Source organism: Poromitra crassiceps (genome assembly GCF_964638095.1).
Source record: "Poromitra crassiceps genome assembly, chromosome: 3".
Classification (NCBI taxonomy): Eukaryota; Metazoa; Chordata; class Actinopteri; order Beryciformes; family Melamphaidae; genus Poromitra; species Poromitra crassiceps.
Window position 1 is genome coordinate 37,145,628 of NC_139625.1, and position 24,616 is coordinate 37,170,243.

At 43.3% G+C, this 24,616-nt stretch overlaps 1 protein-coding gene across 1 annotated transcript in view; it reads left to right on the forward strand.

Moving 5' to 3' along the window:
- LOC310773091 (CD109 antigen-like) overlaps positions 1-24,616 on the forward strand; it is a 96,833-nt gene that overhangs the window by 50,347 nt on the left and 21,870 nt on the right. Inside the window, exons 13-35 of the mRNA XM_083633009.1 lie at positions 397-557; positions 1,200-1,228; positions 2,785-3,021; positions 3,137-3,262; positions 4,258-4,393; positions 4,482-4,591; positions 4,683-4,874; positions 5,077-5,181; positions 5,304-5,366; positions 7,225-7,395; positions 7,659-7,811; positions 8,806-8,875; positions 9,118-9,202; positions 9,333-9,450; positions 9,799-9,912; positions 10,155-10,373; positions 11,269-11,410; positions 17,970-18,146; positions 18,643-18,724; positions 18,850-19,081; positions 19,309-19,480; positions 22,640-22,721; positions 23,217-23,272. Of these exons, the coding sequence (XP_083489135.1) occupies positions 397-557; positions 1,200-1,228; positions 2,785-3,021; positions 3,137-3,262; positions 4,258-4,393; positions 4,482-4,591; positions 4,683-4,874; positions 5,077-5,181; positions 5,304-5,366; positions 7,225-7,395; positions 7,659-7,811; positions 8,806-8,875; positions 9,118-9,202; positions 9,333-9,450; positions 9,799-9,912; positions 10,155-10,373; positions 11,269-11,410; positions 17,970-18,146; positions 18,643-18,724; positions 18,850-19,081; positions 19,309-19,480; positions 22,640-22,721; positions 23,217-23,272 (3,032 nt within the window). The remainder of the gene's footprint in view (positions 1-396; positions 558-1,199; positions 1,229-2,784; positions 3,022-3,136; positions 3,263-4,257; positions 4,394-4,481; positions 4,592-4,682; positions 4,875-5,076; positions 5,182-5,303; positions 5,367-7,224; positions 7,396-7,658; positions 7,812-8,805; positions 8,876-9,117; positions 9,203-9,332; positions 9,451-9,798; positions 9,913-10,154; positions 10,374-11,268; positions 11,411-17,969; positions 18,147-18,642; positions 18,725-18,849; positions 19,082-19,308; positions 19,481-22,639; positions 22,722-23,216; positions 23,273-24,616) is intronic.

The following is a 24,616-nucleotide window of genomic DNA, read 5'->3' on the forward strand; positions in this document are numbered from 1 at the left end:
TATCGATATCAAGGTATTTGGTCAAGTACAGTGTTGTTTTAATAAAAGTGCTTGTGACATCTCACATGTGCTTTGATTTACAACTGAACATTTAGTCCACTTCATAGAAAATACCGAGATATATCGCCATTCAGCCTAAAAACACAGAGATATGATTTTTGGTCCATATCACCCAGCCCTATCTTAGTATCTCATGATGGTCTGGTCCCAAAGCTGTTTCAGAGGCTTTGTCACCTTGACAGGTGGAAACACTCAATACTCACATTTTAAAGATATTGATGATCATCTATTGGCAGCTCCAAGAGGAAAATATTGATATTACCCTTCAAAAACCGTTGAACCCTGCTTGTTTCCCTAATCAATGTTAACTCATTCTTCCTCTCCTCCCTCCTGTAGTATGAGGATGTTGTATCTGATCTCAGGTCCAGAGGTGTTGCACAGTGGGATCCCCATTCCTCTGGGTGTCACTGTCCTCACAGACTCCCCTGTTAGGTTGACGGCCCAAGTGACACATGGCGAGACCAGTCTAGCCCTGGCAGAGGACACCTTCCAAGGAGGTGACATCGGAATTCTATATAAGTCTACCACCATTCCAGTCACCAGAATAAAACATTGGCATTTTATGTGTCTGCAAACCAGGGATATGTACAATCTCATCAAAATGTCGGCAAATAAGTTTCTAAAACGTGCCACTTTGTGTTTCTGCAAACCTACAATCTCGGCGTAAATTTGAAAACCTTGACGGATTTCCAAAGTTAAGCACAAATAAAACAACTATAACAACTGTGGTTATGTTTAGGCAAGTAAAACAACTTGGTTAATGTTTATGATTTGGTTTAATCTTAAATAACAAAAACATTAAATGTGAATTACGGTTGAAATGTAGACTTTGGAAATGCCGGGGACCGAACACGGCCCTTCGGTGTGAAAGGCAAGTGTTTACGCCCTCCATCCACGCCAGCCACATCACCAACGCGCTCTTTCAGTAGCACACTCTGTGACATTGATATAGTACACGTAACTAGAAATGTACTAGGCAACGTACTTTGGTTCAGAAATCTTGATATTCTACATATCCATGGACTGCAGGAATGGACAACGCCAACATTTGATTGTGGCCACCAGGCTGCTACTGTACCACTGTGATATGAACACAGCTTTGACAAGACAGACCCTTAAGCATCATTGTGTTTTTTCAGGTGTGACCCGGGTCCTCACTCTCCCTGCGGTGAGTATGTTCTTCCTCTTCTTTCATCTTTACATTAATAAAACCACAACATGTCTGGTGTCACATGTAAACCTTTCTTTATTTATATATATATATATATATATATATATATATATCAATTTTCAGAATTTTGAAAACAAAACAGGCTCAGACAAAACAAAACAAAAATATACATATACATATACATATATCATCGACATTCCAATGTTACAGCGTTGTGTTACCAGCCGCATCAAGTGCTTATGTGCTTGTAAGAGATGTGCGTGGGATCCCACGTGAGGGGACCATGAAAAGTCAGCTGGGCAAGTTACTTGTCGCTTTCAACCTTGTCTAAGTAGACCAGAAACAGGTCCCAAATAGCAGAGAATTTCCCAAGTGAATTGGTCCTCAGCAACCGAAGTCTCTCCATATGTATAACCGAAACCAGCCACAGCTTAAAAGAAGGTAGAGAGGAGGACTTCCACTCCTTCAGAATGAGTCTCTTGGCGACAGTCGTCCCCTGCGTCAGAGACTGTTGCACAGTCGTAGGGAGGAGCAGAGAGGATTCCGAGCAGCCGAAAATGGCGACTTCCGCCTCTGGCTGAAGGGTTATTTAAAGGCCTTAGAGTACCAATCAAATATATTGGCCCAAAATCCAGATAGTGAAGGGGAAAACCAAAAAGCATAATGTACCCTCTGACACCTCACACCTATCACATAGTGGTGAGACGGTTGTGCAACCTGGACTTGGAATAATGAAGACGATGAGTTACCTTAAATTGGATCAGCTGGTGTCTGCTGTTAATTGAGCAGAGTTGAACTACAGACAGACTCCGGTCCCATATAACCTCAGACAAGTCAACACCAAGTTCCTCCTACTCTAAGGCCTACAAAATAACCCTGCACCCAGAGGCAGAACTCGCCATCTTCGGCTGCTCAGAGTCCTCTCTGAACTTCCCTGCCACTGTGCAGCAATCTCTGACACTTGGGACAACTGTCGCCAAAAGACTTATTTTGAAAGAATGGAAGTCCTCCTCTTCACCTTATTTCCGGGTGTGGCTAATGGACATGGTCTCTGTTATACAGATGGAAAGACTCTGGTTCCAGAACCAACTCATTTGGAAAGTTCTTAACTACCTGGGACCTGTTTTTAACCTACTTTGATGAGGTTAAGAATGACTAGTGACTGAGGTTAGGTGTAATTGACGGCTTGCCCAGCTGATTTCCCACAGACCCCTTGTATAAGTTTCCATATGCAAGAGATCTCTTACAAGCACATAAGCACCTTATGCGGCGGGTAGCTCCACGTTACAATGTTAAATGTCAAAGATCTATGTATTCTTTTTATATTATAGTTTTTTTTACTATTATTATTATTATTATTATTTTTTTTTTTTTTACTTTTTATTATTGTTTATTTTTGTGTGTCTGAGCCTGTTTGTCTTGTATGTTTATTGTTCTATAAAAATTTGAAAAAATAAAATAAAAAATAAATAAAAACCACCAAGTTCCTCCTGCCATGCCTCCTTAATCCTATAGTTAAACCTTTCTTAAGATGATTTCTACAAACTCTCTAGATTCCCGGAGGCTCTCTAACCCAGAGTTCCCTCTTCACCTTGGCTGTAAGGGGGTACCGAGGGAACCAACTCCTTTTCGCCAACACCACCACCCTCAGCCTCAACCCCAGAAGTGTCTCCACCTTCATCCAAACTGACAGATCACGCTACCGGCCTGAGGACACGGTCAGAGTGAGAGTTACGTCTGTCCGGTTGGATAACCGTCCGTACAAAGGCCGGGTGGATATATCCATACAGGTGGGTCTCAATCTTCTGTATGAGAGAACAAAGTCCAGAGAAGTTGAATAGATTTTCTAGTTGGGGCGTTGTGTGGTGGGGGAGAGTTTGACTGGCATTCCTTTGTCGTGCTCAGGACCCCGGGGGGAACATTGTCCAAAGGTGGGAATCTGCTGGCAGTCATCTGGGAATTGTGTCCACGGAATTCAATTTGTCCCGGACCGCTCCTGTTGGTCAGTGGGCCATCACAACTTCAGTCAATGTAAGGATCCTATATAGAAATGTATTCTTCATTATTATGCTGTTTGAAAGTGGTTGTTTTTAAAAGCAATGACATTAATGGAAAATCACAGAAAAGTCCCAGATGTTTGACCTCCGCTCCCTTTCTCTGTAGGGCACGACTGATGAGAAAGCATTCCTTGTGGAGCATTCTGGTAACTCTTTACATAAATGTAGCATTTTGTTTTATTAAAGACACATAATGACTGCCATGCCTTCATTTTCTACCGACTGCTGTTGCAGAACCTCATCTGTTCGAATTACTGGTCAAGACGGCTGCCAAGGTCCTAGTGGGAGACGACATTTCAGGAACTGTGACAGCCCTGTGAGTTCAATGATCTTCAATAATGCAAATGAATACTACTGCATTTGCAAGTGTAATGAGCTCAGTTTGTCATTTACACTCCAAACATGCTGTGGAGCATATTATTTTTGTTGATTCTTCTCCAGGCACAGCGGGGGACAACCTGTAAAAGGGACACTATCTGTCTTGATCACTCTGGAATCAGCTTCGTTCGACTCTGGCCGTTCAGTCATCCTTAATGTTACGAAAGAGGTGAGGTCTAAACCGTTCCATAGATACAGTCGGTCTGTGTGGGAACGCCCACAAAATGTTATACGGCTGGCGCGTGGGTGGGGTAAAACCCCCCATATATGGACGCTGCTGCAGCTCTACACTACAGAATTGGGAATTCTAGAGCAGGTACATAGACGTCTGTTCAGACGTCAGGCATTTACTGCGGTGGTTGAATCCCTGATCGTGTCTGCCTGGGCTGAGCTAGCAGCTAAATGCTAATTATGCTGAATGGGGAGAACGGGGGATTTACCCCAACTCCATCATCAGGCCCATTAAGAAGTATACATATGCAGACATGAACTGAAGCCAAAATTGATACAACAAGGAGACATTCAGTATATTGAGGCAGTATTGTTTGTAGTGTATCTTGCATCGGTCATTGTTTGACCCGTCACTTTCAGATCCACGGGTCAACACAGTTCTTCTTGAGCAAGGATCAGCTGCTCCCGTACGTGCACAAGGACAGTCCATCAGGAATGGGCAATGAAGGCCATGTTGTTGTGCAATTCACTGCCAGCGTGACTGAGATCAAAACAGGTGCGTGAGAGTTTGAAGAATGATGCTGAAATTGTAGTATGAATTACAATGCCGTTTTCACTCCACTTTGTTTTCTCTTGTGCCCCAGGACTTGAGGTGAACAGAACGGTTGAAGTGCAGGTTATGAAAAACCCATTCCAGCTCACGTTCTACAATTTCCCACATGTCCTGAAACCATCTTTACACTTCTCTACAAAAGTGAGCAAATTATTTGATATCTGTTTGTATCACCGATGTATTGTGGCTGCCATGATGTAAGCAGTAACCGACCTCTCTGTGTGTTTCACAGGTTAGTATATCTCGGTTTGACGGACAGCCGCTGAGCCAGTCTGAGTTAGTGAACCCTGTGCTGGTTGAAGTCACCCAGAGGACATCCCAGATGGATGCTGAGCCTACACAACAAACACTTGCAGTGCCTGAGGATGGGAACGTTAACATGGAGTTCACATTACAGGATGGAGTGGTCATGCTTTTAATCCACGTGAGTGTTGTTTTTTTTATCTGGAATGTTGGTCCTCAGGGAAAAAGCCATGTTCAGCAGTTTCATTGTATCTTGGCCATGTAGTTTCAATGCCGTAAGGCTATAGATGTGATTGTATCAGATCAGATCATGTCACATTCAAAAATCAGATTTCTATTGGTTTCCCTCAAGTCTGAGAAAAATAATCTCGTTTTACATGCAGGCCAAATTTATGTCCAGTGAGGAGACTCTGGTGCTCCACAACAACTACTCCTCTCCCAGTGGCTCATATATTCAGATCCTGCCAATCAACGCTCTGCCTGCACAGGTAACTGAACTCTGTAGCATTGTACACGAGAATAAAGCAAAACGTATGCCTGGATTACATTGTTACATGTTATATTGTAATTATGCCACCAAGACACATTTCACCTAACATTTGTGTTGCAGATTGGCTTGCCTCTTCAAATATATGTGGAGAGCACCTTTCAACCCAGTGAGCTTCACTATGTGGTATGTCTGGTCACACAAATAAACATAATCTGACACTCTCCAGAGCTATGTCTCTGCATGAGGTTACCCTTCTGTTCTTTAGATCAGAAGTGAAAACAGTACAGAAGACTTTGTAGACTCCATGTTACTTTGTAGACATTTTCTATCAGGTACATGTCTAGGATTTTAATCGCACAGAAGCAAGGGTTGTCCATTAAAACTCAGCCGGTCAGTTACTTTTTAGAACTCAGGCGGTCAGTTACTTGTTGAATGAAAATCAAAAGGATTTTGTACATGTTCCAATATTGGCACAGGCAAGAATCGTTGCAAATAATTTGATGCATCATTATGAGCCAAAAGTTTTGATACGAGATTGATACATTTTAAATATTGTAACGGCACAGGCGAGGCTGGTATCGAACCCGGGTCTGTCATTCGCAAGCAAACCACGTTAACCATCAGATGAAAGGGACAATCCTGCTGGCTAAGGACCAACATGCTCACTTTATACATCGAGACACCGGATCACTACACTGCCTCCCCTGTGGGAAGCGCAGCCCCTGCGCTTCAGCGTGCTTCCACGCCACACTAGCTGGTGCAGCAACTGGCGGCGACCGTCCCCTCCCTCAGGCAACCAGGGGCCCCGCACCTCCAATGACCGCGCGGCCATCGCATCCCACTTCTGACACCAATGTAACAGCACAGGCGAGGCTGGTATCAAACCCGGGTCTGTCATTTACAAGCGCAACACGTTAACCATCAGACCAGTACGTCTGCAAATTCTCTGAATGGTTTTAAAACGTTCTGAAAGAATTCTTATTGAGTAAGCTAGAGTAATGTGTGGGCCTTCTGGTGTTATTGTATGTTGGTTTATGTCTCTTGTTCTTCTTACCCTTGATTGTTTCATTATTGTTTACCTGATGTTATGTGTTACTGTACTGTATGTCATGTTTTTATAAGACCAGGGACCATGATGGAAATAAGTGTTTGTACTTTTCATGTCATCCATTGGATGTTGTCATTCTTTATCCAAAATAAAAATCAATCAATCAAACCAAAGGGACAATCCCTTTGGCCAAAGACCAACATGCTTGCTTTATGCATCGAGACACCGGATCGCTACAATACTTTATTTACAGTTTTCACATTTATAACAGCAAATGTATTGAAAGGACATACAATACAAAGAAAATACAACATCAAGTGCAACACAAATAGAACAAAACCAAACAAAAAGGCTGGCAGACTGTTTACAAGATAACATAGAATGTTGTCACAATAGTAACATCTTGGGAGTAAGGTAAAGTTACATGAATAAATGAATCCAATTAAACACCACACCCACTCATGTAGCCAAACAGGTCAGAGTCCCTATGGATGCAGAGTTATATGACACTGTGCCAAGAAAGGTCCCCAAATTCTCTAAAATCTCTTCTGTGTATTGAGTTTGTGCAGATGCAGTCTTTCCATTTGTATATAATAGTAGATAACATCTCAATGAGTTAATGTGCAAAGCAGGGTGGAGTGGTTGACTTCCAGGTCAAGAGAAGAAGTTTCTTAGCCACCATTCCCAGGTGCAGAGCAATCTGTATGTGGTGCGGCAGCTCAAAAGTCTCTGCGGGGCATCCAAAGATGGTTGGGCTGAATGTCTCTGGAATAGGCTTTTGAGAGCCACTTAAAAATTGCAGTCCAAAAGTTATGTAATATAGGGCAATGGAGATGGATTTTTAATCATACTGTAGATATCACTGTGGTAAAAATAAATCTGTTATGGGGGGGGGGTCTGTAGAAGGGCAACTAATCAACTAAAATCCAGATGCAGTAACTAGAGTACTGGTTATTTTCCATCCCTGTCTCTCCTGTGTTGTTGCAATTCCAGGTCAGCTCTAGAGGTCAAGTGATGACTGCTGGGACACAGACTTCCACAACCTTCTCGCTGGCCCCGACAATGTCTTGGTTTCCTGGGGCCTGTATCACTGTTTACTGTGTCCTTCCTGATGGAGAGGTCACCAGTGACACAGCGTACCTGCCCATCCAACAACGCAACTATGTAATTTGTTGTGCTGAACTTGATCACTTCACATTCAAACAGTATTCGGGTGGATATTGTTATTTAAAACACATAGCTAGTGGTTTTAAAGTAATAATCTGACATTTTCATATCAATAAATGCTTTCTTTCTGCTTCCTATCATCAACTAAAGTAACATAATGGTGATTCATCCTCAATCATGAACGCGTTTCCATTTGCTCTTCTGATTGTGTTGATCTACCTTGACTTGCCTGAGATTTGGTGTGTATTTGCTCTCCTCAGGTGTCTCTGAACTGGAGCACTGACAAGGCCAAGCCAGGTGAGCAGGTGTCGCTCACTGTGACCGTCACCGAACCCGCGTCCCAGGTAGGAATCCTGGTAATGGAGGTGGATGACAATGCTCCAGAGGTTGACCAGGACTTCAAAGAGGAGAAGGTAGGCCAACCCTTCAGGAACATTGCATTTGATTGGCCAAAGCTCAAGAGTAGGACAGCTGTCTCAAGATCAAAACAAGTCCTTTTATCGGCATCTTGACAGATAGCCAGAAGCTCCACTATACCGTAAATCCCTGTGTGAATACAATGTATGTCTTTGTGGTGTTTGTGTTTTCAGACAAAAGACCACGATCGAATCTCTGAAACTTAAACTTCTGTGAACCTCCTTCAGAAAGTCAAACGACCATGACCTGTTTAGATACTGTCAGATTTGCTTGATTTCTCCTTTGTCGATCTTTTAGTTTGATTACAAAGCACCAATCACCCCAATCTCCTTAATCTCTTGTAACGGCTTCTTAGACAAGCTTTCCCCACTCAGCTACTGTATTGGTATTTGGAGTCACGCGGCTAAACCGGTTGGACCGGATGTAAAATATCTGTCCGCTTTGTTGTTAGGAGGTGACTCTCTCGCTGTTCCTAAAATGAGCTGGTAACTCTAGTGCGGTGTGTGTGTGTGTGTGTGTGTGTGTGTGTGTGTGTGTGTGTGTGTGTGTGTGCGTGCGTTGTGTTGTGTTGTGTTGTGTGTGTGTGTGTGGGGGGGGGGGGGGGGGGGTGGACGTAGGACCTGGGGGTGATCGATGGATGCATGACAGGAGAAAGCCACACCACAGTGAATTGTCTCAGGGTGACCTTTTCTCCATCTCTACCTGGGAACACCCCGGGGGGTCCTAGAGATCTGTGATCATTTTACATCTTACATCACCTGACCTATATTCTATATTTCACGGGCTTTATCTGGAATCATAAGGAGTGTCTACCTCCCGCCTCGATTTTACTATCGTCCTTGTGATGTTTCATCTGATTGTGAATTCCTGACAGCGAGGATGAGCTATGTGCTTTCCCATTGATTCACAACCTGTCTAAACATACTTGCTGTTTTTTATGGGTTGCAATAACACCTTTTGTATTTTTACCATCTGTCTTGTTCACCGTAGGAATGTAATATTGTGGTGCTGACCAATGCCAGACTGTATAAGACGAAGCAGCCAGATGAACCCAAAAGCGGTATGATGATGAATAATCCATTGAAGCTAATGTTCATGCTCACACACAAAATGTGGATCTGATCCCTACTGTCCTCTGTGTGGAATATCAAATATTACAATATATGGCACCACATTTTTGTTTGGAGTCCCTCTTGTGGACATTTAGCATATTGCATTGGTCCGACAAATTCTACTACTGTTGTTCTCTGGATATGAATGCTTACTGGTCTCCCTCTGATATTCTTTCTCTCTCCTTTGCAGATGCCCTGATGTCAGAGAAGTACTGGAGGCACTGGATGGATCAGGCCGCTACTGATTCCTGGCTGTGGCTGGACACCAATGTTAGGTGATCATTGCAAGAATCGTTGTCTATTATAAGCACAGTAGACAGATTTATGAAATGTATACTGTGTGCTCATATTGGGGACTGAACGCACGACATAAATACTGTGTTATACTATTTCATTTTCTGTTAGTGATTCAATGTGGACAAGTCCCAAAGTAACAGTGCCAGACAGCATTACTTCTTGGAGAGCTGTAGCTCTAGTGATGTCAGACAACCAGGGTTTGGGGTTCACAGCTGTGCAACCGAGGGTATGTACAAACTCTATTTCTATTATACTCTACCTCAACATAAAGGTTTTAGTAGTAGCAGCAGTATGCATTCAGGCGGTGTCAAGTCATAGATGCTGGGTCAATGGGTCAGTGTGGGGGAAATACTCAACACACACACAAACACACACACACACACACACACACACACACACACACACAAACACACACACGTTACCGGAAGTAACGTGACCGACTGTATCTATTAGTTGACCACTTAGGCTATCACTGTACTGATGGCAGCCCTGTGCCTTACCAGCTGAACCGGTCCAGTACCTCTAAAGTCAGTCAAAGTTGCTAATAAATTAGATTATGTCCTCTCATTCGCAGCTAACAGTGTCCAAGGACTTCTCCTTGTCTCTGGATGTCCCATCATATCTTATCAGAGGGGAGGAGATCGTCCTGGAGGTGAACGTCTTCAACCATCTTGACAGGGCCTTGGAGGTATGGGGACTACTGTAAAGACACCACTAGCAAATCATTGTGCACATAATACTTTCCCCTTTACACACAATTCCCAGAAAGTCCCTGACTGATCTTCCAGTAACAAAATGAGCTCTTGTAATAATTCCAATTCCTCTTTTCTCTCTTATTCACTCGATATACCATGATGGCATACAGTATGTGTTCCATTCTTGAAACGATCCTACTTTCACCCCCATCTCCCCATGCGTTGCTCTCTACAGGTCATACTCCTGGTAGCACACAATGAGGGCTTCGAGTTTGTCTTGGCAGACCGAGAGGACCTTTCTGTGGTGAATGCATGGAAACTCACTGTAGGGAGTCAGGATGCCGCTTCAGCCCTCTTCCCCATACGGCCCCTGGCTCTGGGCAAGATGGAAATATCTGTGGATGCCGTATCTGCCGATGTCTCAGACAGCCTTTTGCGGACTGTGCTTGTGAAGGTATAGCAGGACTGAAACAATGTTGAGAAATTGCTTGTTGAAAGTTGCCAGTTTGAATCCCTCAACTGGCTGGGAAAATGTGTGATTGTGTGTGTGTCGGGGTTCCTATGCAGGCTTGGAAAAGTATAAAAAATGTATGAATAGTTTGGGGGGGGGGGGGAGAAGGCTGGAAAGGTATGGAAAATGTTGTGGTTTAGGTTCAATACACACATGATTCTAGCTTTTATGTTAGACCCAGTTTGAGTCCACAGTTTTTGTTGATGTGAAGAATAATGTTCAGATTGAGGGGTGCTCTTATGACCCAGCCGCTGTCAGCATGCATTATCAAATACTCACCAAAATCAAATCCTTTCAAGAACATGGAATCTGCCTGGAAATTCTTTTAATTTTTAAATGTAAAACGTGTAGGAACCCTGCCAATCATCTCAAATATTTGTGGCTGTGAAGAACAATCTTCATCTATAGCCTACAGTGATATGACCTAGTTACCGGGGCAAGATGTCTATCTGCATAAACTCCAGACAAAATCTTCAAAACACATCAAGGTCTGGAAAAAGTACAGATATTTTAATTGAAAATGTGTAGGAACCCTGCTGTATGAAAGTGATGAAGGATGTTTGCTGGAAAACGGCACATGTGATAAGTCAGCTTTCCCTGGATAAATAAAAGTAAAATAAAAACTCATGATAGATGAATGGTAAGTTTCTCACAATATCTGTATTTGTGTCTGTATGATCAGTGCTTTTAGATATGAATGCACAGGTTTGAGTTGATGTGAAGTCCTCGTTTCACCCTACTTCTACTCCTCACAATGCTACACAAAGTATAATGCAGCATGCTACGTGGCATACAGCTAATCCTATGATAACACTGAATTACTTCCATGTTCCTGAAGCCGGAGGGAGTTGAACAGTCCTACTCAAAGACTCTCTTCCTGGAGCTGGCACCAGGGACCCACAACAGTTCCACAGACATCGTCTTCTCCTTTCCAGCAGATGTGGTGCCGGCCAGCCAGAGGGCCCATGTGGCAGTGGTTGGTAAGTCTACCATTTGTCCCCTTTGCTCTGCCAATGGCGGTTCCATCTGAGCGCAGTTTATGTTTACATTTAGTGAATTAGACATGTGCAATCTGTGCCCACTTTTCGCTTTGTGTTTGGATGATGTGTGCAGAGCATTCAGAGCTGTCCCGAGGAGCGCTTGTGTGTGCAGAGCATTCAGAGCTGTCCCGAGGAGCGCTCGTGTGCTCAGAGCATTCAGAGCTGTCCCGAGGAGCGCTCGTGTGTACAGAGCATTCAGAGCTGTCCCGAGGGGCGCTCCTGTGTACAGAGCATTCAGAGCTGTCCCGAGGAGCGCTCGTGTGTGCAGAGCATTCAGAGCTGTCCCGAGGAGCGCTCGTGTGTGCAGAGCATTCAGAGCTGTCCCGAGGAGCGCTCCTGTGTGCAGAGCATTCAGAGCTGTCCCGAGGAGCGCTCGTGTGTACAGAGCATTCAGAGCTGTCCCGAGGAGCGCTCGGGTATTGAACGTTGAAAATGGGAACGACGGCAGCCATCAAAATAGAAACGTTCACACGGCGGAGCATATTTTTTTATGCATATTTTTTATTCGATAAAAAGACAAAAACCCGAAAATAATATATATTGAAAAATATCTATATAGGAAATGATAATACCATACTGGATAGTAAAATAAACGGTGGGCAGATTCTGAACAGCTGTCAGGTTTTTTGGCTTAGCTCCATTCAGGTTGAAGGGTGTTGGGCATTTGTCACGGTCAGTGTTGGGAAGTAACGAGTTACTAGTTACTCGTTACTGTAATAATATTACTTTTTCCAAGTAACGAGTAGTGTAACGAATTACTATAGAATATAAGTAATAATATTACAGTTACTTCAAGATAAACGAGCTCGTTACGTTAGTCGTTACATCTTTTGTTGAGTCCATTCTGTGATGCCACTGCGCTGCAAAACGACACGCAGTCGGCATTCACTGATCACAAGCAGCATGGCTTTAACGCTCCCAAAACAAGGTGACGTCACCGCAGAGCCCATTCAGAGCAGCAACAGGCAGGCAGGCACACCTCCCTCTCTGTCCTGCTGAGCGAGGAGGAAAATCCGTGGCTGCGGATATATTCCCATGACTTTGTTTTTGTCGGGAAGAAAGGTGACACGATTGAACATCAAAGTCAAGTCAAGTCAAGTCAAATTTTATTTATATAGCACCTTTCATACACAAGGCAATTCAAGGTGCTTTACAAAAAATAATCGAAAAAACAAGCAGCAAAGCAATGCACATATAAAAAACACATAAAAAACACAGCCGACAGTTTTAGTTAAAATATATACTCAAATTAACAAACATGAAACATTATTTCTGTTTTAAATAAGTTACAAGGCACTCTTCAGTATTATTATTACATGTACAGTCCATTTGTTGGAAATGTACAGGAATCTTTTTTTTAAATTACAGGCCGAGAGAGGCAGTAGTTTAGTAGCAGTTAAAAGCAAGAGTAAACATAAAGGTCTTTAGCTTGGATTTAAAAATAGGCAGAGTAGGGGCAGATCTAATGTGTTCAGGGAGTTTGTTCCAGTTATGAGAGGCATAGTGGGAGAACGCGGCTTCACCATGTTTTGATTTGGTCCTCGGGACAATTAGTAGACCAGTGCCTGAAGATCTCAGGGATCTGGATGGTTCATAATGTAGAAGCATTTCAGAGATGTAGTGTGGGCCTGACCCGTTGAGAGATTTGTAAACTATTAGCAGAATTTTAAAGTCTATTCTAAGATTTACTGGCAGCCAATGCAGGGATTTGAGAACTGGTGTAATGTGTTCAGCTTTCTTGGTTCTTGTTAGAACTCTAGCAGCCGCATTCTGAATGAGCTGTAGTTGTTTAATAGCTTTTTTGGGAAGACCATTGAAAAGACTGTTGCAGTAGTCTAGCCTGCTAGAAATGAAAGCATGAATTAGTTTTTCAAGATCTTGTTTGGACATATAGCCTCTAATCCTTGCTATATTTTTTAGATGATAGAAGGCAGATTTTCTTATAAGCTTGATGTGGGAGTTGAAATTTAGATCAGAGTCAATAATAATGCCAAGATTTTTTACCTGGTCCTTTGGCTTCAAAGATAGGGATTCGAGGTGAGCAGTAACTTTGAGCCTATCTTCTTTTTTGCCGAAGACAATTATCTCTGTTTTGTCTTTATTAAGTTGGAGAAAATTCTGGCACATCCAATCATTAATTTGCGCAAGGCACTGACACAGTGTCTCTATGGGGGCATAGTCATCCGATGAGAGGGCTATGTAGAGTTGGGTGTCATCTGCATAGCTATGATAAGCTATTTTGTTTTTTTGCATAATTAGGCCCAGAGAGAGCATATAAAGGTTAAACAGGACAGGACCTAAAATTGATCCTTGGGGTACCCCACATGTCATTTTGGTTTGTTCAGATGTGTAGTTGCCAATGGAGACAAAGTAGTTCCTGTCTTGCAGATAAGATCTGAACCACTCTAGGACCGTGCCGGAAAGCCCGACCCAGTTTTCCAGTCTGTCCAATAGAATTTCGTGGTCAACCGTATCAAAGGCAGCGCTGAGGTCTAGTAACATTAAGATTGAGATTTTACCTGAATCAGTGTTCATTCGGATGTCATTTATAACTCTGATAAGCGCAGTTTCGGTGCTATGATGGGGTCGGAAGCCTGATTGGAAGGGATCTAGGAGATCATTGGAGGATAGAAAGGTATTGAGTTGTTGGTAGACAGTTTTTTCGAGTATTTTGCTAATAAAGGGAAGATTTGATATTGGTCTGTAATTGCTGATTATAGAGGGGTCGAGGCTACGCTTCTTTAGCAAGGGCTTAACAACTGCAGTTTTTAGAGATTTTGGAAAAATGCCTGTAAGAAGAGAGGTATTAATTATCTTCAGTATGTCGGTCGCCAGGCAACTGTAGACATTTTTTAGAAAGCTTGTTGGCAGGGTGTCTAGGCAACACGATGAGGATTTAAGGCCTCGTATCGTTTCTTCTAGTTTCTTGTGGTCAATGACATTGAACTGAGTCATGTTAATTAAGCACCTATTCTGTGGGTGCGGCGGAGCCACATTTGTTCTTGATGTGGAAATAGTCTGATATTTATAATTTTATCCCTAAAGAAGGTCGCAAATTCATTGCATTTGACATTGGATAGAAGATCAGGGGCAATTTGTGGGGGGGGGGGTTTGTCAGCCTGTCAACAGTGGCAAAAAGAGTGCGAGCGTCATTGGTGTTTTTGCTGATAATGTCGGAGAAGAAGAATTTTCTGGAATTTTTTAGTTCCTGGTTGTAGGAGTGAAGACTATTTTTATAGATGTCATAATCGATGTGAAGTTTAGTTTTCCGCCATTTGCGCTCGGCTTTCCTACAATCTCTTTTTTTGTTATTTACAGAGGGAGCGTTTCTCCATGGTGCTTTTTTCTTACCGGAGATTAGTTTAGATCTAATGGGAGCTACAGCATCAATAGCCTTTAGGGTTTTAGAATTGAAGTTATCTAGGAGATCATTGACAGAGGCTGAGGAGAGGGAAGGGGCCAGCGAGAAAGCCTCCATGAACCATGTGCTAGTGCTCTCGTTGATGTGACGCTTTTTGATGGTTTTTGACCGAGTAAGAGCGATAGGGGTGACCTTGAGTTCAAGAAAGATACAGAGATGGTCGGACAGAGCAACATCACTAGCTGAAAGAAACGATGACTCAAAGCCCTTGGTGATAAATAAGTCTAGGGTATGGCCTCGATTGTGAGTGGGCCCAGAGACATGTTGTAACAGGTCAAAAGTGTCAAGGAGGTTATTCAATTCTTTGGCATTATTATCATTGGGGTTGTCAATATGAATATTAAAATCTCCTGCAATAGTTAAACAGTCGTGTTCTATGGAGATTATAGAAAGGAGTTCTGAAAATTCATCAAAAAAACTACTAGAGTACTTAGGTGGTCTGTATATAATCAGTAGTAAAATAGAGGGAGAGCACTTCAGAACAGCGGCCAGATATTCAAACGATGAAAAGTCGCCAAACGATACCTGCTTACATTGAAAAACATCAGAGAAAATAATAGCTACTCCTCCCCCCTTCTTACCGACTCTGGGGGCGTCAATGTAGTTAAAATTAGGTGGGGCTGACTCATTAAGAACATATTCTCTGTTGTTTAGATCAAGCCAGGTCTCTGTGAGGAACATGAGGTCCAGTTTATGACTGGACAAATGTAAACGGTGTAAATGTAAACGGTGTCCAGGACAGGTAGGCTACTAACACTCTTTCCACTGTGAAAAACACAAGCTCAAACTTCCTAACGTTAACGTTACGAGACGAGAGGACAGCACAACAGAAACCGGAAAACTGTTCAAATACAGAGATAACGTAAAAACTCACAAGCTGGTGGACATCAAACATTGCTGTTATTATTGTCAGGTTAATGTTGCAGAGCTAACGTTATTTGTGACACAAATTTGTTAAGCAAAGATGTAGCCTATACGTATTGAGTTTGCATTGGCAGTGCATACTGCATTCTATAAAACAGAAGATAAAAGATTGCATCTTGTCAGTCATCACTTTGAGCCAGGTGTGCTCTTCATCAAGCATCTCTGTAGGAAGCTGTGCTCTGGCAAAGCGATTAGTTTAAATGGAACAGCACATAATAGACCTAGTTCACACATTCGCACCGCAAAGTCTGCATTTTGATGAGAAAAACGCTATGGGCCTTTTTCACAACGGCCATTTGTGTCTAGAAGACAGAGTATACACAGGTGCAACCAACTAACTAATTAAGGCTCCAGCACTGGAACAGCTAAATGGACTGGAAGTTGGAAGCCCTAATTAACATCTTGGTGCACCTGTGTTACCTCCTGCCTTTTAGATACAAAATCGCTGCAGTGAAAAAGGCCTATTGCCATTTGTGTGGAATGTAACGGAAAAGTAATATAACGAGTATCTAACGAATTACTTTTGGCATGGAGTAATAAGTAAAGTAATAATATTACTTTTGAAAATAGTAACGAGTAATATGTAATATATTACTTTTTTAGTAAGTCGAACTTCCATCCTTCTCTTGGTTAAAGTCAAACTTGTGGTTTGTATACTTGTGTGATTCTCTGCTTTGTTAAACATCACGCAAGTGTCTATGATGGTGGTGTTTTTGTCTGTACTTTGGTGATGCTGGTTAAGACTTATTTTCCATTCTTTCATACCTTGCAGCTTAAACCTTAGGTCTGACTTTCCAAGTGGCCATTTCAACTGTGATGTTATCCTTTGCAAACAATTCAACAGTTTCCACATTTGATATTTTGTGAAGCACACCTTCACTCTTCCTGCAATCAGAGCTTATCTGTTAAAGGTCCCATTCCGTGCAAAAGCTGTTTTTACTTGTAAATGCATATATACTGCTGTCATCCCTCCCTGTAATGAGTGGTCACAACCTCAGAACTGCCAGAGTTGGATTTGTCCCTATCCAGCTTCCCCCTGCAGTTTCCTTCAAGCCACGCCCCTTACACTCTGTTCCCCCAGACGGGTTAATGTTACGTCACGCGGGTCCTTAAGCATACTGTGCGCGGTCTCTCTCACACAAGCTACCTGCACCATTTTGTCTATAGTCACAAAATGAACACTTCTAGCTGGAGCGACGCCATCTGTACGTGATCCAGCAACTGTGGAGGTGCATTCGGTAAGTCTAGGCATTTTGAGATGTCCTCTTTAGCGTAGCAACCGTTAAGTTAGCAATAGCTTGTTGCTAACATTAGTTGTGGACACAAGCTAGCGTGCTGGTCCACGGACGCTAATCTGATTGGCCGCTGGGAGCCTGGGGCGGGCTCTCCCTCAGCGGCCAATGGGAACTGTTAGTTCTGAATATATTATAGAAACAGACCATTCTTGGGAAGCGACGAGATGAGGAAGTGAGAACTCCGTCAGAACGAACGGGGTTGCTATATTTTCGACAAATTAATCCAGAATCATATTTTATGGACCAGAGACACACGTTTTTAAGAGGTTACAGCTGCACGAATTGGGACCTTTAATAACGCCACATAATTATAGCGCTATTCCGGAAACCAAACAAATTAAAAATGTTCAGAAATTAATTTAAATACTATTACTTGCCTTGTGAATAAAGGAGCCAATAAAAGAGACAGGTGGGACATAGGTATTAGAGGAGCATCTTGTTCACATTGTGTCTTCAGTGATGGACTGCGATGGTTGAGGTTTTGCAGCGTCTCCTCCACCTTCAAATCTACTGCTTGTCATTCAGTTCTGTATTGACCTGGTTTCTGTCCTGATCTGGGCACTGTAGAGTTTCACACCATTAAATCCCTACTGACACGATCTACACATGGTCTGAAGTTTAACAATTCATCAATTTGCTGGGGAACCCCTGAAACCCCCTCAGGGACCCCAAGTGGTCTGCAGACCCTATATTGAGAACCACTGTTCTACATGATATCTTATTTGCACTCGTTCTTCCCCTTCAGCTCTATTGGATCTGAAATACCATCTGCCCCAGACAGTATGACTGGCCTGGGCGAACAACATGTTGTGCAATGCTTAAATCCTTCCTAATTTCCTTCCTGTATTACTTTACATAGGTGAAAACCTTGGCTTATCCATCAACAGCCTGGATTCGCTGGTTCAGATGCCTGATGGTTGTGGGGAGCAGAACATGATCCACTTTGCACCAAGTATTTATGTTTTCAAGTACCTGAGCAGGTATCCGCGGGACCATGAGGAGATCAGGAGCCGGGCTCTAGGCTATATGATGGAAGGTAATCTGCTTTCACATGACTCAGTGGTGTCTTGGACTTGAAGGTGTTTAGAGGTGCTACTGCCACATAATAGGGGAATCATCTGATTAATACTTCACTGGTTTAGATTACTTCAAGCAGTTGTAATATAGTTCTGTATCTTAATAAGCTTAGTGTAGTGGTTCCCAACCTTGGGGTCGCCTGAAATGTATTTATTTATTTATTTACTTACTTACTTTATTTATTTATTTCCACACATAATTTAAAACTACCAAAGAGGATTAGGGCCACATGTGAAAAATGTATTTGAGTTCTGAGTTTAAGTCAGGATTCTGAGAATAAAGCCAGAATTATGATATTAAAGTCAGAATTCTGAAATTAAAGTCAGAATTCTCAGATTAAAGTCAGAATTCTGAGAAAAAAGTCAGCATACAGTTACATGTGACATCACTGATGATATTACCAATGTACCGGAATTTGTTGTTGGATGTCATGTTGTATTTTCTGTTGTGATAAGGATACCAGAGGGAGCTGTCCTACCAGCGAGGTGATGGTTCCTTCAGTGCTTTTGGAGCCAGCGACACTTCTGGGAGCATATGGTAGGCTGATAGTCTTTCAGTCTTTTCTTTTGTCATTTCTTTTTTGAAATAAGTGTAACATTCTGCCAATGAAGTTTAGCATCTGTTGGTCCATGATGCTCCTACTCCGCTTTCTCTGGTCCTAGGCTTACAGCATTCGTGCTGAGGTGTTTCCTCCAGGCCCAGTTCTACATGCAGATGGACCAGAGTGTCCTCTCCAGGGCATCTGGCTGGCTGCTGAGCCACCAGGGGCCTGAAGGAGAGTTCAGTGAGGTGGGCAGGGTGATCCACACGGAGCTGCAGGGAGGCCTGGATGACGGTCCGGTGGCGCTCACCGCCTACGTACTGATAGCACTGCTGGAGGATTCTACCTATATGGTGAGTTTAGGGGGAATGTGTGATTGTCAGAAGGTGGCTGGGATAAGGGATTTTACAGAATTTCAGAATGTTACATAGGACATTTGAAAAATATTCCATTACTGTGTCAGCCACCGTGTTGATTTGAAATGATTTTAGGATGTCTTTCGGTTACAAAAATATGAAGAAATGGCACAGGAAGCCAGTTTGCAGTATTGATGTCCAGTCTTTGGTTCCTCTGTGTGAAGGACATGTTCCCAAATAATGTGTCCCTGGCCAAGAAGTACCTGGAGAACAGAGTGCCTGGTGGGGTGGTCAGTAACTACAGCCTGTGTCTGGTGGCGTATGCCTTAGCCCTGGCCAACAGTCCAGTAGCTGAAACTGCCCTGGTTGAGCTCAACAGGAGAGCTGAAGACAAAGGTAATTTATATATATATATATATATACACATACAGATCCTTTCCAAAAAATTAGAATATCATGGAAAAGTTAGTTTTTTTCCATAATTCCTTTCAAAAAGTCAAACTTTCATAGATTATAGATTCATTACACACAAAGTGAAATATTTCTAGCCTTTATTAGTTTCATTTTTCATAATTTTGGCCTACAGCTCCAGAAACCCCTCAAAACAGTATTTGAAGAAATTAGAAAAGTGTGAAGAAAATCAGCAGTTACTTCTCAGTTATGACTGACTCCAGCCTCAGTCCACTCCCTCTGAATCTCCGCCAAATTTTTGAATCGTCTTTGCTTGGCAATCCGCTGAAGCCCACAGTCATCCATGGTATTTCCATTATATTCAATTTTTTTGGAAAGGATCTGTATATATTTAAGCAATATCACACGAGAGGGAGTGCTGTTGTTGGCTAATATTGTCACGGCTGTGATTCGGTCGTAGGCACGAGGCCGCAGGCCGAGTGCCGAAGATAATCATCAGGGATTTATTACACAACTGTATAAGGCTATGTTCACACTAGAGGTCTTCACGGGTCCAAAATCACGGACCCGGACCCTAATGGACCCGGGGCATTTGTGCCCGAACCCGTAATGGACCCGTCTATTATTAGACATCTGAGACCCAGTCCCGTTCAGAACCGATAAATGTCGGACCCGGACCCGGAGTGGACCCGTCTATTATTACAAATATGAGACCCGGCCCCGTTCAGATCCGAGAAATACAGAGGCAGTCGACGTCAAAGTTGCTTGTTAACTGCTACAAGTTGTATATCAAATGAAACTTTGTGCATCTTTATTAACTAACGTTATAGCATTCTCCCCTGGTTCATGCTGCCTAACGCTAGTTAGATAGTACAGTGGCAGTCTCTCTATGGTACCGCCGTTCCTTCGCCCAAAAACACACACAACAGCGCTAGAAACAATCACATACATGTTGTGACTTGTGTACTCACCATGCGATCATCGAATAATAATCCAAAAGTACGGGAAACAGTCATCTTCAATTAAATCCATAGCGAGAGGAGCCAGCAAGAGGGTTACCTCTCTGCAACGAAAATCACTTCCTCGTTTGCCTGAGGCGCATGTGTGCGCATGTGTACGCATGTGGTCACATGCGCCTCATGTAAACGAGGAAGTAATTTTCATTGCAGATGGGAACGCTCTTTGCTAGTTATTTTCTCTATGGATTTACTTGCAGTTTGTGACAACAAGCCTCACGTGTGCTGTTTTGATGCGTTTCTCTCGTGATCAGCGCTGATCGCCGGGTCCACTCGGGTCTTATTGGACCCGGCATTTCACTGTCAGAGCCCCGAGACCCGTGACAATCGCTACCGGAACCGACCCAGACCCGGAGGCACTTCTTTTGAATGGACCCAGACCCGGCCGGGTCCGGGTGAGAACCTCGGGTATTCGGGGGGTCGGGCATACCCGAAGACCTCTAGTTCACACTGCAGCAAGTGGCCCAAATATGATTTGGACTGTTTTTTGTTTTTTGTGTCAACAGTACAAATCGTACAGAATCTGATCTTTTCAAATCTGACGTGGGCCACGTTCATATGTGGATTTAAATCAGATTCAGATCAGATTTTTTGGAATGCGACCCCAGTGCGAACCCAGCTCTCCGCCGCATGCGGGGGTCACTTCAGGATTGTAACCTTTTCACACTGGAATCTGATATTGGCCACTTTTTAAAAGATAATGTGAACAGCCACAGGCAAGTGCATTTCTGACATCACAAATGGAAGTCTGCGCGGAGTTGTAGCGTGCGTATCCCCGGAAGTCATCAAAGTGTTTGTTGACCTAATTTGAGGTGTAATGCAATATGTGTTTATATATTGTCACGGTCGGCCTTTTCCTCACATATAAGCTGTTTGGTCCACTTTAAGACTTTAAGCCAGAGTTCGTTTCCTCGGATAGTCCGTTTGGGGTGGTATGAAAGTGCAAACGAACTCTGGTACGGAACAAACAAGTGAACTCTGGTCCGCTTGAAAACGTGGGTCTCGGTTAGTTTCCAAGTGAAAGCAACCCGGCGCCAGTGCATCATGAGTAGAATGCGGTAGAAGAAAGCAAAACAAACACTGCGGCACGCACACGTGTACTGTACACGTGTGCGCGCCGTGCCGCCTGACGTACGTTGTCATAACAACAACACATTGTTGTCTCTCAACAGGACTCACCTCCTTCGGTACTGCCTCGCTCATCTCATCTGCAGAATGAAATGTTCAACAGCTCGCTGCCTCATCTGCTGCTCATATTGGGCACATTCTTGTGCAATATTTATTTGATATTAACACCAAAGTAAAACCAGAAATCCCAGTATTGTAGGTGGTGTTGGTCAGCCCTCAGCCAGGCAAGAAGCCGGTGGAAGAGGAGAGATTTCCCTTCTCTATTCTGTCTAATTGACGAGTAACCGTTTTGACCATGTGACATTTGTTCAGAAAGTTTGGTGCGCTTGGCAAATCGCTGTGTGAAAGCGAACCGGACCAAATTAAAAATGCAACAATGTTGCAACTTCACCCCGCCGAATTGCGTCGAGTCCACTAGCTTATACTGTATGTGAAAGCAACCTTAGATGATAGATGGTTATTTCCATATTATTTTCTTTGTCAAGTTTGTCAAAAGCAATAATTGTCAGCTGATAGGTGTGTGTCACTGCGATTACACCCGCCTCTTATGTGAAGTGATTGGAGGAAGCGTTCGCGCGTCTCGTAAACATGTCAGTCAAAGTGACGCTTCCCTTGTTGTGATTGAATGAGCTTACAACAAATAGAATAGTTTGGGACTGTGGTTGGCGGTGATTGGATGAGGGCGGCCCAAGAGGCGTTCATTCATTTAAACGCCACCGGCATACTTGAGATTGCCCTAGGCTAGGGGAATGTTTGGGAAGGAAGATGGCAGAGTGCTGCTGAGGAGTGCATGGGATAGGACACTCACCTACCTGTGTGATTACAGGGATGGACTACTAACCTTGTGGAGGTATTATCTGATGTTTCTTGAGAGAAAGGACACTGTTTTCATCGTTGGGCTGTAAGGACTGAAGGACCTGTCCTCCCTTTTCCTCCGGGCCAGGATAAGTTTGTTATATTTGTTTGGATCTACGGATCCCCTGTCCATGTTGGTTTCCAGATCAACACAATGACACCTGGGCGCTGGGCCAAGCGAGCCCGACCGAGAGGGCTGGCCGACAACTACTGTACGAGGGTCGACAGTGGGCCGTCCATGTAAAAGAATGCCTTCATTTCTAACAATCACTGAATGCTAATTCCCAGTCCCAAACTGATGCACCATTTATGAGGTTGTGGTTGGCATGGAAGATGTATGTTTGAACCCCTAGACAACGAACGATGCCAAGTTAATTAATGAAAATAGATACATCCACATACGACCGTAACAATATTGTTTATATTTTGCTCTGATTATAGCAATATGTTGAATTCAATAGGTATTTTACTATTTTCTTGGCTTGAAACAACTCTGATAAAATTGCCATGCCCACTGGCCAAAATAAGCTGTTTTGTTTTTGTTTTTTTATTTTTTTTCAATTTTCAATTTTCACAATATACAAACAAAGCAAATGAACACGCTCAGACACAGGAAATGAAAGAAAAAAAACACATATAATAATTGACAATTATAATGTAGTGCTACCGCCCATAGGTGCTTATGTGCTTGTAAGAGACGTTGCACATGGGGTCCCACTCAGGGAGTCCAAGAGGAACCAATCGGGGAAGTCACCCACCGCCCACCAACCTCATCGAGGTATGCCAGAAACGGGTCTCAAAAAGTTAGAAACTTATTAGGTGAGTTGGTTCTCAGGGATCTGAGCCTCTCCATCCTTATGACAGAGATCATGTCCGTCAACCACAGTTGGAAAGAAGGTGGAGAGGGGGACTTTCAGGATGATTTTTTTGGCAACAGTTGTCCCCAGTGTCATAGACTGTTGCACAGCTGTGGGGAAGCCCAGAGAGGTCTCCGAGCAGCCGAAGTTGGTGAGTCCTGCCTCTGGCTGAAGGGTTATTTTGTAGGCCTTAGAGTACCAGTCAAATATTTTGCCCCAGAATCCTGTCAGTGAAGGACAAGCTGTGGTGTTAAATGGGTGAGGCCAATCACAAACAGGTACCTACAATACCTTCCAAACGGATTACATAACAGCACAAAACTTTGTAGAAATATTGGTCATCATGGGCCAAGGAAGAACTGATTCACTTTCCACGTCCACTGGCCAAAAGGGGTGTGGCAACGGGCGTGGTGGAGGTATGCACTCTACTGAGTGGCATCTAGTTCTTTTTACTACTTCCTTTTTCCTTTCCTTTTTACCTTTCCTTACTTTTCCCTCCCTTTTCCTTCCTCTTTGGGGCAAAGAATTTAATAAATCTCCTCTTCATGGAAGGCTTCTTGGACTTTTTGTGGAGTTCTTCTCCCACCTCTTTTTCATCTTTCTCTCTGTGGCTGGTCAAGGCCTCCTCTGCCTTCTCCTTCTCATTCTGTTCCTTCTGCCTGATCACCAGCTTCCCCATCACCTCGACCCCCATGGTCTGCTCATGGTCTTTCTTCACCATTTCCTCCATTTTTCGTTTGAGGGCTTCCATCTCTCGCTGGATGGCATTTTTCTCCTCCTGTGTGGCAATCTCTTTCTTGTGATTTTGGACTTCTTCTTGCCTTTGAAGTCTGTTCATTTCCTCCATATCCTCCATGTCCTCCATTTTTCGTTTGAGGGCTTCCATCTCCAGATGGATGGCATCTTTCTCCTCCTTCTGTGTGGCAATCTCATTCTCAAGATTTCGGACTTCTTGCCGGTGTTCGTGCTTCATCTTCTCACGGTCTTTCTTGACCGCTACCTCCATTGTTCGTTCAACGGCTTCCATCTCCCAGCGGGTGGCATCTGTCTCCTCCTTCTGTGTCGCAATCTCATTCTTGAGATTTTGGACTTCTTGCAAGTGTTCATGCTTCATCTGGTCTTGATCTTTCTTGCCTATTACCTTCATTTTTCGTTTGAAGGCTTCCATCTCCAGGTGGATGGCATATTTCTCCTCCTTCTCTGTGGCAATCTCTTTGTCGAGATTTTGGACTTCTTGACGGTGTGTGTCCTTCATCTGATCACGT